The 18,114-nt window shown below is 39.3% G+C and overlaps 1 protein-coding gene across 1 annotated transcript; it reads left to right on the top strand.

Annotated features, from left to right (window-relative positions):
• The first annotated feature begins 503 nt into the window (after positions 1-503).
• On the top strand, positions 504-18,017 carry hk1 (hexokinase 1). The gene is made up of 18 exons (XM_066678244.1): positions 504-787; positions 3,695-3,857; positions 8,452-8,600; positions 8,728-8,847; positions 9,091-9,186; positions 9,349-9,448; positions 9,622-9,805; positions 10,077-10,232; positions 10,400-10,633; positions 12,399-12,703; positions 13,286-13,434; positions 13,573-13,692; positions 13,791-13,886; positions 14,159-14,258; positions 14,460-14,643; positions 15,162-15,317; positions 15,458-15,691; positions 16,335-18,017. Exons 1-18 carry the CDS (start codon positions 725-727, stop codon positions 16,480-16,482), a joined length of 2,757 nt encoding a protein of 918 aa, XP_066534341.1. The 5' UTR covers positions 504-724; the 3' UTR covers positions 16,483-18,017.
• Positions 18,018-18,114: the final 97 nt, after the last annotated feature.

Genomic DNA, 18,114 nt, shown 5'->3' with positions numbered 1-18,114 from the left:
TACCAGCAACATCATCCCTGATATGACTTATGCTGCCACATGATAACAAAACTTGTTCATGGCCCATCCCCGTGGCCTCCAGCAAGCTTGCCCTTCACTGTGTAGAGGAGAATGTAAGAGCTCTGGGTGAAGATAATTCCACAGAGCCCCCTCAAGCTGATGACGCAGCAGGGGACGTGCTCTACGTGCCTCTCCCCTTTGACCTCAGACAACACGGAAGTCCCTTCTTCCCCTTCTGCCTTCCCCCAATGAAATGAGAGAGAGAGGAAGGAAGAGAATGAGACTGAGGAAGGGGGAGGAGAGAGAATGAAGCAGAAAGGGAGGGGCTGAGTGCAAGTGTGAGAGGAAAGTAAGGAAAGGGGGAGGGAAGGAGGCTTGGTGTCAGCTGGGCTCTACCTCACTAGCCTGCACTTCATGTTTGGCCAATAGCAGTGGAGTAAGTGGGCAGGGCTTAAGCCAGTCCCCATCCCAGTTTCTACTGCATCTCATGCAAGCGCATTATAGGCAGGCTGACTTCCTAGGCCGAGTAGAGAGGAACAGAGAGAGAGGGAGAGGTGAAAATCAACTGTCGTGCTGGAAGGGAACACACTGCCTGCCGGCTTCTCCTATTATTCTTTATTCACGCCTCCTGTGAGCCAAAGAACGCCTTCTTCACCTTGCCGGAAAGAGCTCGAAAGCCTTCTCTTCCTCCTCCATTTCAGTATTCCCACAGTGGTGGAGCAGGATGATAGCTGCACAGCTTCTAGCTTACTACTTCACTGAGCTGAAGGATGACCAGGTCAAAAAGGTGAGTGTCCATCACCGGCCAAGCTAGAGCAGATCTTTCTGCCTTAAATAGGCTGGCGTTGCTGTCTTGGAACCCTGAGGGCCACGTGACAACAGGTGGTGGCACCCGAATGCGTTTTGGGGCTTAAGGCCAGCCATGGAACTGTGAGATGCACATTGCCTCACGTCCTCCCGGCCGCAGTCACTACGTCACACGCTGTGCGACGGCGTACCCGACTGGGATACGTGCGTGTGTGTGTGTGTGTTTGTTGGTGACGACACATACGGCATCACTACAGTGCGGTGGGCCAGTGCTGCAATGTCCTTGAAAGGAGGATGTAGATGTCAGGGATCTACCATGAGGAGAGGGCCGGGTTTTTTCCATCTCTTTTCATGAGCGTGCTTAGCAGGGTGTGCATGGGGGAGGGTGGGGGTTTGAAGCATCTAGACTCACCTCCCCCACCCCCACCACACACCCCCACACCCCCGGGGAGGTGTATGGAGTGTCGAGTTTCAGCAAAGTGGCAGCACTACCTTCTCTGAGCATGGCAGAATCGTGCCATAGTTGCTTAACCCTGCTGATGTATGAAAAGAAGAGAATGTAAATACGAAGCCAGAATGTTAACGTAGTTATAATGAATTATGAATAACACAGTGGGGTTTTACTCGGATATTCTGTTTTGTTTCCCTCTTCGTGTTATGGCATGTTAATTACTGGATGTTTAAACATTTGTAACATAGCTTGGATACATCTGTTTGCGTTCTATATATATATATATATTGGACAAACCGAGCAGAAACTTTCACAAGCAGACTGTCTACTTACTAGGCAGTTGTTAGTTATACAGTAAAGCCTCCTTGGTCGGTTCTTACTTCGTTTCTTTGTTCTGAAATTATTTAAATTATTATTAGAAGGTTCAGACGCTATTACCATTCTCATTTTATGGAGGAAATGCAAAAAAAAATTTTTACATAATAAAAAATACAAGCAAATGAGGCTAGCAAGTAAATTTTTATCAAACAAAGAGTCATTATCTAACAACTTGATGTGTCACTCTCTAACTTCCTCCTCTGAGTAACATCCTTCCACTCCTTACCTATTATGATATGATATAATTTGTTAGTTATAAATCCAGGAATGCCACAGATTTTATAGGTTTCATTGCTTTATATACCCAGCAGCATGTCATTACGCACCACATGAGGCAGTGGTAGAGGTAACACTTGAAAGTCTCTGCAGTTACCATGACAACAGCCAGGAGGAACGTGACTAGCTGCACCAACCTTAGCTGGTTCTGACCACTGGGGTGCTGCCATGTTTGATCCACATTTCTTTAGTCCAACATGGTCTTTGACATTTGCTTGGTAATAGGAGGGTGTTAATAGAAGATAATTAATAATTACTGAATATACCGTCTACTAATATTTCCCCATTAAAATAGCCCATTAAATGATGTGTGCATCTGCTGTTACAAAATGTCAGAACAAGGAATTGGCTCTTCAACTATAACTGTAAATGATATATAAATATTTTCATTTTAGCTTCACTTTAACTTTGCCTTATTATATTTACATTATAAGACAGAGCTAAGGTTAAATTCTTTAAACTCAATCTTATCACGTTAATTACCTTAGCTAACATTCATTTCACCCTCCTGCAGCGTTTCTTTCTTAGTTACTTTATTTCCCTGTTATTTTGAGAAGGCTGCACTAGAGTCCATTGCGCAATACTATGCTTTACACACCCTCCCTCGGAAATGTGTTTGAACAAACTGGAAATTACAGTGCTGACCCGAAAGAGCGGGCCATGCTTCAGAAAGGTGTGCCTTATAATACTAATGGGAAGCATATGTGATAGATTCTGAGATATGGACAATGGATTTATGTGTTTAACTATCAGTTTAATAGAGATTGTGCGGATATCTTGGAAAACTACTTTCCTGAAAAGGCTGTCATTTCACAGAACATATAGTTTTATAGTTAAACTACCTCAAATAAAAGCAATTATTTTTACAAATCCCTTTGAAAATCCTGATTGTTTCTCAATTTACTGTGACCCACACAGTCATGTTGAAAGTGTTATAGAGATGATGAGCAAATTGGATGGAAGACCTCCAGAAAATATCAGTTATTTTCATTTACACATGAGACAGTTCCAACAAATGATGCAATTAGACACATCATAACCCACAGAAAGTGTTGTAGACTGCATGGTTTGCATCAGCATATTCAGACAGTGACAACTCTTATATAAAATCCATGCTCAAATTTGAAGTCAGCAGTATTAAACCTGCAAATGTGTCTCTTTGTTTCAGCGAACCAGATTCTGCCTATAAGTGACATCACACACTGAACATAGCCATAGTCTCCCATAGCAACCGAGGCTAAGAAAGCCCAGCTACTACCACAGGCAGAGTTCACATGAATCAGCAAAAAGCAGGAGGCCTTTTCCATCCAGCTTCTTTCCAAATGATCCACTAAAATGTATCGAGAATGTTATAAAAACTTTTTTTTACTGTAATTGAGCATGAATTTCTATTTGTTTTGCTATGTATTAAGGCATTGGTGTCTTTAGTTACCCTGATCAAGTTCTCATCCATGCTTTTGGAGGGTATAGCACTGCTTATGTCACCTGTTTTTGATATCTGAGCCCTTGTACTTGCAAAACAGGCTTTCAGCCAGTTCCTCACCACTGTGAAGGGGGCACACTAGTAAACAGTTCATAGAAGGATCAGATGAATTGGGCACATTCGTAGAAATTGCAAGGGTAGGCTCATTATAGTACTTTCACTAAACCAGTACCACCAAAATAAAAATATATTTAAACAACAACTGAGAGAGGAAAAATTAACTGTAGAGGGTCAACTATTTACAAATCCTTTTCTAAGCATAATTAACCATACACTTTTATTCTCGGTTACTTTCTTAGATCGATAAGTACCTGTACTCCATGCGCCTCTGTGATGAGACACTGCGGGACATCAAGTGCCGTTTCCGTATGGAGCTGGAGAAAGGACTGAGTCGTGACACCAACCCCACAGCAACCGTCAAGATGCTGCCCACCTTTGTCAGATCTATTCCTGATGGAACAGGTGAGACTAGAGACGTTTGTATATTAATGTCATATGAAGGGCATCAACCCAGTACCTCTTTAGGGTGTAAATTAAAGCACTGCCTCAAATTCTCAATACATTTATAGTTACTTTTTTCCTATGCGTGAGCATGAGGGAAACTATGCATATGAATGTGTTCATATTACATTCCACAAGTCGGTGGAGTAAGCCATTATATCAGTACAAATCCTACTCATTACATTATCAGGCTTAAAATAATTAGTCAGATCAAAAAAAGGCAGTTGTATACATAGCCTATGTTGGAAGCACTTCTTTGCACCTGTAGTAAAAACAGAAACTGTTCTTAGAGGTTAGAGGTTGTAGAGTAAACCAGCTGAGCAAGAATTGCTACAATTGTAAACTTGCCAAAACACAGAGCCGATGGCTGACCTGTTTTCTCTGCTGAAAGACAACACGGTTGACAAATACTGACTGGCAAAAGTAGCCTACTGACCTTACGTCAGACAGATCAGGCTGACACGGAGACTGTATTGTATTACTGGTGGTGGTGTGCATGCTCTTTTTCAACACGTTTTTAGCTTTTGATGTCTAACCAGGTGACAGTATAAGTATTTTATTGCTCCAAAACAATAATAGTTCATGCCATAATTAATGAAGTAACAGCCAAAAGTTTTGAAATAAAGCATGTTAAGAAAAATGAAACTGAGTGAACTAAGCAAATTCACAGAAAAGTCTGCTTCCATTTTCTGATCATGTGATGATGTAGTACTACAGGAAATGCTCTTTCATTTACATTTACATTTATGCATTTGGCAGACGCTTTTATCAAATGCGACTTACAAAAGAGGATCTAACATTCAAACTACAGCACAATTTATACAAATTACCTTACATTGAGTGCAATATGCCAGGAAGTAATAAGTGCATTAAAGAAAGACTTTCAGTGCAAATTTTTATGTAATTTCATGTAATTTTTAACGTAAACTTGTAGACTCACATATATTTCATCATATTTACATACAAAATGGTAATAGTATGCAAATCAAATATATACTGTGATTTATTTGATTGTAATTAGTTTTATCTCTACACAAATGTGTTGCACACCATATATTCTCATACTTCCCATACATACTATTGTCTTTACAGATTTTAAGTAAGATTTTTGAACCTAGTACCACAGAGCCTGTGAAGTAGCAGTTTAGCTCAATGACAATATAGTTTTCAAACCTTGAAGAAAAAAATAGTTCTGAGCTTGTTAAAATAGGTTTATTTACCCCTTTCTTCAGTGGACATAGTGGCTGCCATTTCTGAGGTTTCCTCTACTTTTTAAATTATGGATAACATCAGCTTTTTAAGATTGTTACTACGTACACATTCCTTGTATTTCCAATAGTCTTCCGATTATTGACTCTTGCCCCCGAGAGACATACATTTAACAAACCATTCAATACTAAGAATGATGTATGAATGCCAACCACAGCTATTAATAGTAGCAATCAATGCTCAACAAACAACAAATGTGTGTAGTACTCATCCCTCTGGTCATGTGGTCATGCCTGCAGACATGACGTGCTGCATACACCCAGTAAACATGTGGTTACATCACAGATTACACATAATCCCTCTTGCAGATTGACATGTGAAAGTCCATTAGAGTAAACTGCGTTTGCGTGACTGGATGCCATCACACATGCTGTCGGTCATGCCTCACATACATGTGCTCAACTTATTTCTCTGCGGCAATTTTCAGCTATGAACTTTTCTGTTTCTGTGGTTAATGTTGGATGTAATCCAAAAGAACTGTATTAAAAACAAAACTACCTGGAAATTCCCTTTCAGTGTCAGTTAAAAAACATGTTATAGTGGAAATTTACCCTCAACCCTTATGAGTGATGGCCTTATGTTGCTGTATATTAGACTACAGCCATTCAGAATTAGTTGACACTTAATGCACAGCAGTCTATTAATATCTTCTGAAGATTCTAGCAGCTCCTGGACCCTGAGGGACAGCACACTACAAACAGCTCTATATTTAGATGCTGACCTACTGCTGTACCACTGATAAAATGCCTGTGTATTGACAATGCAGCTGCCAGTACTGTAAAAGGATGTTCCTTCGAGTAAAGCATGAGGAAGGGATGCCTAAAGTATGAAAGTAATGGCCTTTAGCTTTCTTTTTATAGCTCGAAGAGGACTATCGAATAACAACTGGCTAAAAACACACTGAGCCTGGACACAAAGAAGGTCTTTTGTTGGGTGGGCTGACTTTTAAAAGCGCACCGCAAAAGCCAAGTATAGCTGCTGCAGAAGTCTGAGATTTTCAACAGGCCTTGGTTTGCATTCCACTGATTCCTTTACACTTCATTATCAGAGTGGGATTACTGGAAGAGAGAGAAGCTTCTTGCTGCTGTACTGGGTTGAGTCAAGTTTGTCTGCAAATGATCAAATGCTTTTTAATTACTCTTACAACCAATCACCAACCACACAGCACCATTGACATGTGCACTAATAGAACGAGTACATAATAATTGTCAAGTTGCAGCCTGCACTTGTCAGGTCAGTGAGAGACATCAGAGAGTGGCCAGGGCTAACTCTGAAGTGCACTTAGAGAAGGAGCTACCAGCGCGACATTATGATTCTGTCTGCTGGTGTGAAATATTATCCAGGCTTGTGATTGCAGGACTCATTCACACTAAAGAGCCACTGATCTGAGGATATATGTGAGAAGAGAATAACTGGCTCCTTTACTAGCATTCACATTTACCACTTTGTGTTATAGTCTGACACTAGAGGAGTTCATACCATTACATATTTAAGTGCGGGTCTGGGGAAAAATAGCTTTTTTATTTGAATTTTTTTTGGTTTACTGTCACTAAGGAAATGTTATTGGTCATAGGACGCTCTGTAATGGCTTAGGGGAAATAATGACGATTCTCCTAAAATTCCTTAGAAGAAAAATAATGAGACAAAATGGAGACACGAGACATAAGATTTATAGAAAAGAAAAAAAAGGGAGAGTAGGGTGTAGTTCATCTGGCAGTTTGTGACTTCACAGATGTCTCCACTAAGTCTCTGGAGAAAACATTTGTAAGACTGCCGAGGTCTTAGTCTCAGGAGACATTTTTGAGCAGCAAGAGACTTATATCACACCACTTTAGAATAAGACTACACTTGTAAATCATTTATAATCTTTTATAATATGTTTCTTAATTTTTATTAATTAGGTTACATCCATACTAAAAGTCATTATTAATCACAACTTTAGCACATATTTTTTAACAAGTTTAACCATTTAACCACCCAATTAACCATCAATAAAATGTCTTTTTAGAGTTGATAATGTGGTGTGTGTTGTGAAATGACTAAAATAAAATTCTCAGGTCTTGGCTTATTCATACCTTAACATTTTCAGTAAGTTTTCTGACACTTTCATTATTAGACTGAAAAAGGTCACTGTTGCCCTTTGTAGGTCTGTGTTTAAAAAATATTATTAATTACCTTTTAAAGCATTTACAGCATAATTAAAAAACATGTGTTTTTATTACCATTTATACACCTCTATAAACTGGTACAGTTTTTCTTTCCACTGGAGAATTACTCAAAACTGGTTCAGGAGCTTTTATTTTGAAATGGCTGATTTCTGTTTTATAGCTGTGTTAAAAATCTTATCATACGTTGTATATTAAATATGCCTATATGTCTATAAAAGGTTCTGAGCAGCTAAAACTGGATGACTGGTGGTCCTATAGGTCTGCTTAAGAGGAAAAAATGTACAAATGACTTTGTTAACCAAACCCACCTCTCCTACACTGTACCTCTGAGGCACTTGAACATTATGCACACTGAACCGGAAAAAGCATGACCTTTCGTCCTGTAGCTTGAGGTCATTTGTTCTTGGACAGAGCAGTTGAATATGTAAACACAGAAACAGCTTCATCCCCTAAGAAATCCAGTCCAAGAACAAGCTGGTGCCAGACATTGTGCATTAGATTTTTATTGTTGCCTGGCAACAAGCGCTGCTCAACTGTTTTTGTCAATCTGGACACGGCAAGCATCTTGGGAAAGAAACCGAAACCGCAAGAAGTGTTGGTTATAAGAAACACGAAGCCATTCTTGAGCTTATATTTCTGTCAGCACTTCTTTAGGGGTTCCGACAGGCTTATTAATCACTATTATACTGGGGGCTTTTATAGAAGCATCCATTTGCAGGGGTTTGTAATTTACTGTTTCTCACTGTTTCCTAAAAGCACCTGTCACAGCTTATTTACCACCATGCTGGTCAAGTGGAAGAAATTAAAAATTCTTTAATTAGGCCTCCATGGAGATGTCCTTCTTCTGGTGTTGCCGTTGTGTCATTGTCTTAACTGATCTGCCAGCACTAAGACATAATTTGCATTGTCGTTTAGATGTTTAGCACTGAACAGTACTATGTTTCCATTTGCATTAATCATACATCGTATTCAAAGTGTGATAGGAGTTTCTACTGAAAGTAAATGTCACGTTTGCATGTAAAAGCCTGGACAAAGGAATATAATAGTACTTACTTTGCTAATGTACCATAATTTTAAACATGGTTATTGGCATTTTTTTTATTTCTGTAACATCACAGAGAAGGGAGATTTCATTGCTCTGGATCTGGGAGGCTCTAATTTCCGAATCCTGCGTGTAAAAGTCTCTCATGAGAAGAAGCAGACGGTGCAGATGGAGAGTCAGATCTATGACACCCCAGAGGAGGTCATCCATGGCAGTGGAACACGGGTAAACTTCATTTCCTCCCCAAACATGTGACTTTGCTTTACAGTGTGTTATGAATATCCTAAGGCATATATATTTTTTTAAAATTCACATTATCACTGCTTGACAAATGACATTGTGCCTCTTTCAGCTGTTTGACCACGTTGCAGAATGTCTGGGGGACTTTATGGAGAAACAAAATATTAAAGACAAGAAACTTCCTGTTGGGTTCACTTTCTCTTTCCCCTGTGCTCAGACTAAACTGGATGAGGTAAGGTTAGGTCAGCACTTAAATTAGATTGTGGTTCTTATGTAGTTCACCCAGTGTGGATGTAAATTAAGCCATGTCTGTCAATAATTATTTTAAATGTCATTTATTATAGCATTTTTACCCATTGTTATTTACAGATTGAATGGTATATTATTGTTCACAAAATACAGGCATCTTTCTCAAAGATTATGCAAGACGTCTTACAAAAAAAAACCCTCAGAATGTAATTTCCTTTTTTTAAAGGGTGTTTTGCTGACTTGGACAAAGCGTTTTAAAGCCAGTGGAGTGGAAGGAATGGATGTGGTCAAGCTTCTGAACAAAGCCATCAAAAAACGAGGAGTGAGTCTTGTTAATGGCTCTCTAATCACAGCATGTGCATGTTCATGACTTTACTTATTTGATTTCAAATTCTATCATTTGCTGAGCTCATCCCATGGGAAATAAGAAAATGTCTTGAACTAAGCTGTGCTGTGGATCTAATGGGAAATATGTTATCTCCAGGACTATGATGCAGATATCATGGCAGTGGTTAATGACACTGTAGGAACCATGATGACCTGTGGTTTTGATGACCAGCGCTGTGAAGTAGGGATCATCATTGGTAAGCACTACATTTTCTCTCTGCATGGAGATTCTTTCCCATGTAAACATCGACCTGATATGGCTCTTTCAATTATTTTTCCTGTGGTATTGTCATAACCCCTGTATGTTGGTGCAGGTTTACGAAGCATGATAAGCTGACATTTGATTATTTATATTGCTGTGCTTACTCAGGTACTGGCACTAATGCATGCTACATGGAGGAGCTGAGACACATTGACCTTGTGGAGGGAGATGAGGGCAGGATGTGCATCAACACAGAGTGGGGAGCTTTTGGAGACGATGGCATGCTGGAGGACATCCGTACTGAGTTTGACAGAGAGATTGACCGTGGATCCCTCAATCCAGGAAAACAGCTGTAAGTCTCAGACCAATGTGAAAAATTTTACCAGAGCTTGTATTGAAGAAAAACAGGTAATAATTACAATAACCATATATTCCAAAAGAAGTATAAATCTGCCAGTTGCTCATCATATGCTAAGCAAATATTCAACAGTACCCATAATGGATGATTCTACACATGTTTCATATTTTTAATTGGAGAGAGAGAGAAAAATAGAAGGAGATTGTAACTGAAAGAGTGAGAAAGAGACATAAAATGTGAGTAAAACTGTTCTTTCTGGTCTCAGGTTTGAAAAGATGGTGAGTGGGATGTACATGGGGGAGCTTGTGAGGCTTATCCTGGTGAAGATGGCCAAAGAGGGGCTGCTGTTCGAGGGTCGCATCACTCCTGAACTACTGACTAAAGGCAAATTTGAAACAAAGCACATTTCCGCCATTGAGAAGTAAGCATTCAATTTTGAGCACTAATTTTTCAATGGATTATTTATGCTGTTCATGTCTAAGATACCTCACCTAACATACATTCAAATGATTCAGTATGTATTTTTGTTTACGTAAAATATATTATGTATGTGTTCTCATTTTCTTCGCTGTTCATCTTGTTATTCAGGACAAAAGAGGGCCTGACAAAAGCCAAGGAAATTCTAACCCGCCTGGGTGTGGAGCCATCAACTGATGACTGCATCGCTGTGCAGCACGTGTGTGCTATTGTCTCCTTCCGCTCTGCGAACCTTATTGCTGCTACCCTGGGGGCTATCCTCACTCGCCTGAAGGACAACAAGAATGTACCCCGCCTCCGCACCACTGTTGGCATTGATGGGTCCCTCTACAAGATGCATCCCCAGTAATGACTTGCTTTTTTACCTCATGTCTCTCCACATATGATGTGTCTATCATCATAACTAAATAATATATGTAAATAACTGTTGTTGTTGAATTACTGCTACACAGGGAAACCACCATTTATAGGGCTTGTCATGAGGCTGGCTCAAGTCTCAGTTGCCTAGCCTGGTTTCTCCTTGGTAATGTAATCATATCATGTGTCTAGCGTGCTTGGCAAGTCCACTTAATGAGCTGTAGAAAGAGGAGTATGGAGACAGACACTGAACCATACGATTCCTGCAAAGCCTTCTGAGACTTGCTATAACTTTCTGCTGCCCTCATGGTTTAACCACAAAGGTTGACTTTATTTATACATCATGGGAAGGCTATTGCAGCTGTCCCACTCTTTGCCAGGTCATGTAGACATACTCTAGATTGTAATGTACATAGATTATAGATTATAATTTTGTTTATCATCACAGTGTACCAGATGATTGCAGTGTTTTTGCTGCTTCATGATGCATTGTGCTTGCGATTGCTTGTTTTCACATGACCTCTGCAGTTTAGTCCACATTCCAGTAGAGGTCTTTGAGAACCACACCACATCAAACAGGAAATCGAAGAGTATAATTTATGACACTGACTGCAAATAGGAGTCTTGCAGAAGTAACTGCTGTCTGTAGCTAAGAAAAGGGAACATTGCTTCCAAATCCCAAAAAAAATTCTGTTCTTATATTCATCCCAAGCCATATTTTTATTTTAGCTAGTGCTGTATCTTGCTGTGAATTCTAAAAACTCACCTATACTTAACGCTTTGCAGTAAATTCCAGTGAAAACATTGCTATCTCAGAATTCCCTTAATGGATTAATATGTTTGTGCTTTGTGTTTAATGGTGTATATGTAAGAGGTGAACTTAAAAAATCAGTGTGTTGTGTTTGGGATGGAGTTACAGCTAGTGTATTGTGTAGTAAAGTAGATTAATATATCTCTGATGGTGTTTAAATGAGAGGCAGAGTCTGTAAATCAATAGGGTGTGGTAGTAAGTGTAGCTTTAGCTACAGTATCTATGAAGGGAAGTAGATTAATAGGTCTGATTATTTTTATATAAGAGGTGGAGTCAGTGAAACAGTAGGATGTTATTGTGACTGAATGTATCTACAGAGTGTGTCTCAGAGTATTTATATTAGGAACTGATCAATAGTTGGGTGTTTTGGGTGGAGCTATAGCTACAATATCTGTAGAGACAAGTAGATGAGTGTGTTTTCTGTATTTGGTATATTTGCATAATTGTGCAATTGTTTCTTTCATACTGATTCCTTCATATATTGTCATTTTGTGCTGCCAAAAATTCATTATATACCTGATGAAATCCAAATGTTTTATATTCTGTTTACTTTTGACACAAGAATAAGTGGCAAACCTACATAAGATACCAATCAAATACCAAAATAAATCAATAAATATTGACATAAACATAGTGACGTAGCATGAATTACCGTGAACTGGGTGCCATCCCCTAATAGACATCACTACTGATTAGAGGAAGCTGCAATTTATTATGTAATAACATAATAAAAGTACTCCAGTAATAAAGGTTACTCTACATCTTATGGGATGTTTTCCAATATAGTTTTTTATGAACGTTATGCTGTAGGACATACAATGCAAGAACATCAAATAGCTCTGATACAAAGTGTTTATTTGGCACTGCCCTGGTGATAACTGCCTTATTGTTTTCCATTCATCATGCATAATGCAATTGCTCTGTTCACCCTTTCTCTCTCAGGTATTCCCGCCGGCTGCATAAGACTGTCCGCCGTCTGGTGCCAGAATGTGATGTGCGCTTCCTGCTCTCCGAGAGTGGGAGTGGCAAAGGTGCTGCCATGGTGACAGCCTGGGCTTACCGATTGGCTGATCAGACCCGTCAGATTGAAGAGACACTGGAACTCTTCCACCTCACCCAGGACCAGCTCTTGGAGGTGAAGAGGAGAATGCTTACAGAGATACAGAATGGCCTGGGCAAGAAGAGTCAAGGCACAGCTACTGTGAAGATGCTTCCCACCTACGTCCGCAGCACCCCAGATGGAACAGGTGCCAGAGATGCATAGCCTATTATTGTGCCATCATATTGTGCCAGCATTTGTGCCACCTGGTTATTAGTTTATACATAAATTAAGGTTAAGCTTGGCATTGAAATTATTTGGGAATCTCACTGTTTGTCAGGTATGTGATCACTTTGTCCAGTAATACAGAAACACCTGTTAAGTCCTTTTTAATGCTCTTTATCCCTGAAGCATTGCAGCACACTATAATCCTGGGCTTACTCAATACAGGGACGTGGCATTGTACAGTATTTTAGGAGCCCGAAGCCTCTTTCCTCATGCTGATTGAGGTCGAAGTGTTTCTGAATTGCAGCCTAATGCTAACAGAGCTACAGCTCGCCACAGCTAATGGTGTTGTCTGGCTGTGTCATAGCCAGATGGACTGAGGTTTAGATCAGCATGTAGGAGTCATGACAGTGATATCAGAGGATTTTATTCATTAAAATTTATACTCAGAAATCTACAGCAATTCTAGTATCACTGTAGTTTGCTGAATAATAATTAAACCTATTAAACTAATAATAATCTGACATTTGTTAAATCATTTTAAATTTGAATTCATCCCCTTCAGAAAATGGCGACTTCTTGGCTTTGGATCTTGGAGGCACAAACTTCAGGGTGCTCTTAGTGAAGATCCGCAGTGGCAAGAGACGAACTGTGGAGATGCATAACAAAATCTATGCTATTCCCATTGAAGTCATGCAGGGAACAGGTGAAGAGGTGGGTACCCTCAGAGCTGAAATATGCAGTTGTATATTAGATTTTGTATAGAGCTTTCTTAAATTCAGAACTCGACGTGAATTTAACGCAAATGAATGTAGTAAATGAATTCACAACCTGTTCTCTAATGTGTTGCAGCTCTTTGACCACATTGTTACCTGCATATCGGACTTCCTTGATTACATGGGCATGAAGAATGCTCGGCTTCCTTTGGGTTTTACTTTCTCTTTCCCCTGTAGACAGACAAGCTTGGATGCCGTGAGTTTTCTTTAACCAGCATTATCTATCCATCCATCTATCCTTCTATCCATTTATATATATATAACCTTGGTTTTGATGTTGTGCCTACCATACAGGGCATCCTTGTAAACTGGACAAAAGGTTTCAAGGCGACAGACTGTGAAGGAGAAGATGTGGTCAACCTTCTGAGGGAGGGAATTAAAAGGAGAGAGGTAATGGCAGTGGCATAATTACTGGGACAAAAAATGAGGACAACTGCATTAGTGACTTGGTGCAGGCTGACCATAGTAGCCGGGTTCTTAAAATCTTATTTATACCTCAGGAGACAGGGCTATTATTAATCAGATGCATTCATGCTGTTCGTATGTCTCCTAGAATAATGTTTGGATAATTCATGAAAAATAACTAATTGAATCTAATGTTACTGGGTGAATTCAGACTCTCTAACGTGTGTGTGTGTGTGTGTGTGTGTGTATACCTGCAGGAATTTGATTTAGATGTAGTAGCAGTGGTCAATGACACAGTGGGGACCATGATGACTTGTGCGTATGAGGAACCATCGTGCGAGGTCGGCCTTATTGCAGGTAACTTGCATTGTACCAGCCAAAGCTTCTCATATATGTTAACATTCTGATCCATGTGATCCATATTTCTAGTTCCCAACACAAAATTCGTCCCTATATTATATCCACACACAAAAACAAGTCTGAGGTTGACTAATTTCTTGTCAAAATATTAACGTTAGCATTTTCCGAGAACATAGTTCTTACCATTCATTATTGCAGGAACGGGCAGCAATGCCTGCTACATGGAGGAGTTGAGAAACATTGAGACGGTGGACGGTGATGAGGGCAGGATGTGTGTGAACATGGAATGGGGTGCGTTTGGAGACAATGGCTGCCTGGACGACATCAGGACCCAGTACGACTGCAATGTGGACGATCTCTCCCTCAACCCTGGCAAACAGAGGTGCTTGCTTTTTTTTTTTTTAATCTAATACCAATACAGAAACCTGCATATTAACCAACACAGTGACTTTCCAAATAAAGTAAAATATAGAATATGGAAGTGGTGAGAATGTCACTTAAATATTATTAGTGTGAACATTAAGCTACATGTTGTAACTACATTATGGACAACATTACTTTCATTATGTTCCTAATGAAACATAATTCATGTTTCAGGCTAGATTTGTTACAGAATTGGATTGAGTTGCCATGGTATTGCGTAATACACCTGTGTCATCTCTAATTGGATTGCAATAATAAAGTTAAAGCACTTAAATTACCTGTATTTTAATTGATATGTTACACTAAACTCAATTAAAGAAAATATTCAAATATTCTCACCTTATTACATTAAATGGCTTTTTTCATGCTTTGGGGAGACTCTAAATGAATGTAATGTTATTTAGTGAAAGTTTATCCGTGCTATTGCTGTAAAAACAAACATTTAACAGCATGAATTCTGCTACCTTTTGTTTTCAGATATGAGAAGATGTGCAGTGGGATGTACCTGGGTGAGATTGTGCGAAACATCCTCATTGACTTGACAAAGCGGGGCTTCCTCTTCAGGGGCCAGATTTCCGAGACGCTGAAGACTAGGGGCATTTTCGAAACCAAATTTCTGTCCCAGATTGAGAGGTATTTTGTGTTAAGCTTCTTATCGCTCAGTATGAAAGCAAAGGCTCCTATTATGTATTTTAACGCATCATTTTGGAAACAAGCTTTTCCCAAGCGTTCCAGTTTCTGTGTTCTAAATGTGTGTCATTTGCTCCCTCTAGTGACCGTCTGGCGCTGCTACAAGTGAGGTCCATCCTGCAGCACTTGGGTCTGGACAGCACATGTGATGACAGTATTATTGTGAAGAAAGTGTGTGGTGCTGTGTCACGCCGAGCTGCTCAGATCTGTGGAGCAGGAATGGCTGCAGTGGTTGATAAAATCCGGGAGAACCGAGGACTGGACCATCTGGACATAACTGTGGGGGTGGACGGCACACTCTACAAACTCCATCCACAGTGAGTGACCAGTTAAAAATTACTCTTTTCCTAAGAATAATTAATTTTACATTGAGCCTTACCCAGTAAACATTTAGCCGTTGATTCAACGTTGAAATAACGTAATGACTGCCGTCTAATCAACGTTCTCTTAAGGTTGAAAATGAAAGTTGAAAAGACGTCCAAACACAGACATTGAAAAGACGATATTTTGGACGTTCGTTGACGTTATTAATTGGTCCCGAAACAAATTACTTGTATAAAACGCATTTTGGACGTCCACAGATGTTATCGATTGGTCACCACTTAACTAACTTATTAAGATGTAATTTCGACGTCCACTGATGTTTAAAATATGTTCTTGACGGACAGACTACTTTTAGACCTATTTTGAACGTCCAAGGACGTTCCTTGTTTGCTGGGTAATTACTGACCAGTTTTTAGGTTTTACACCAAATTACTTATTTATGGATTATTTTATGATTAAATATATAAAATCAAACTTTTAACATCAAATAGATGCTGCAGATTTCTATAATTTATTTACCAAGGAATAAACCTTAATGTGTGGACATCCATGAATGTTTCTTTGTTTTGTATGTTAGTTTACTTACCTAACCCAATATATTCAAAACTCTGCATTGCTTTTTCTTTCTTGCTTTAGTTTCTCTCCAATAATGCACCAGACTGTGAAGGAACTCGCCCCCAAGTGCAATGTGAATTTCCTGCTCTCAGAGGACGGTAGTGGGAAAGGTGCTGCCCTCATCACCGCAGTGGGATGTCGCCTGCGTGAGCAAGAACAAAAAAGCTGAAAGCCCTTCAGACCTGCTCGTTAGCCTCTTCTCAATCTTACTGGGAGCAGAAAACTTTCCATTAGCAGCCCTGACTCCTCCACCCTAATGTCCATTTGCCCACGCCCAGTCCCTGGGCCCGGGGCCCTACATACTTTGTATTTCACTCCATTTGAATTTACTGTAACAGTCAGCCTTTCACTGTGTCTCAGTTTAGTGTCCATGTCTAAGTGTATGTGTGCGTGTATCACGAATGAGCTGTCCCCTTATTATTGAGTCTATTCTAAGATGTTGTAACTCTACTGTAAACATTTTATGGATGTATATTAGCAAAAGGGAAGAATTTTCAAGGCAAAACGACAAGACCAATTATGTATACATATAGGAATATATTATTTATTTTATTTTTGTATTCGAAGGGTATGCAGAGAGATTAGTGTGAGAGGTAAGATAGGTGATGATACCTAAATGAAAGAAAGTTTTTTTGTGTGTGTGTTTTGGCCATGCTCATTACAGATCTGTTGAATACTGGCATTTCTCTAATAACAGGGTTGTTATACGAGTGTTAAAGGATTGGACTTTTTTTTCTTTTTTGACCATGTTCACTTCTTTCTGAGGCTGAAGAGAAATGTCATGTGAGTGATGCTCCAGTCACGGCTGCGTCCCAATGTACTGCTTCTAGAAACCCTGTAATCTCAGCTCCTGAAAACCCCAACAGACAAGAAAAGGAGGCTTCTTGCCTTTGTTATTCGACCCCTCTGAATAGCAGGCTGCTCTTTAGGTGTGGTAATCTGGAAATTGAGCAGTTGCAGCAGACTATAACGTACATAATGCTTTTGTGAAATTAGGTGAGAATTGTCAGCATTTGCTGTGTGCTGTGTATATACGCAGATAGGCCTATGGCCTCCACAAATATTGGTTCAAATCACCAGTAAATCTCCTTGTGTGTACTCTGGCTGTGTGTGTGATCCTGTATAGTTACCGTGAGTGAACCTGTGCAGTGGCTCTGAGATACATGAGGTATAAAGGGTGCATGCCTTATTTGGTAACAGGTTTAGTATCCACTCATTTTGTACAGTTCTCTCAGTGCACCATATTTAGATGTTCTATAAAAGAAAATTATTATTAAAACTATTTTGATGAGCTATGACTAAGTTTATGTTTTCTGTGCTTTAGTTTTAGACAGTAAAAAAAAAGACATGACTATGACTAAATCAGTTTATTTCTTGGATTGAAGTAAGTGCAATACAAATACTGTATTTGCATTGCACCAAAATAACAACAACAACAAAAGAAATGCAATACAATAAATGTTTTTGCAAGTTCATATGAATATGCATGAATAAAAGCTTTTTAGGGGGAAATATAGAGTTTATTCAGCATTTTCATTCGTGAGGTCACACATTTAGACCAAAGTATATTCACCTCAGGCACATTTCATTAGAGCTGACTTGGTGTCACCTTAAAGTCTAAAAGGTTTTTTTTTTTTTTTTTTTTTTTTTTAAACAGTTAACCCCAAATGTTTTTTCATAAACAAAGACTTCAATAAACTCTCTGAAACATGAATTTGTAGGTGCAAATATCTCATGGAACTGAGTCACACTTTCTGTCCTTGTTCAGGAATAAATTCCACTGTAACTCATTTAGAAATAA

The sequence above is a fragment of the Hoplias malabaricus genome, chromosome 8 (assembly GCF_029633855.1).
Source record: "Hoplias malabaricus isolate fHopMal1 chromosome 8, fHopMal1.hap1, whole genome shotgun sequence".
Lineage (NCBI taxonomy): Eukaryota > Metazoa > Chordata > Actinopteri > Characiformes > Erythrinidae > Hoplias > Hoplias malabaricus.
The sequence above is the reverse complement of the archived record's forward strand: the minus strand, read 5'-3'. Positions and strand labels throughout refer to the sequence as shown.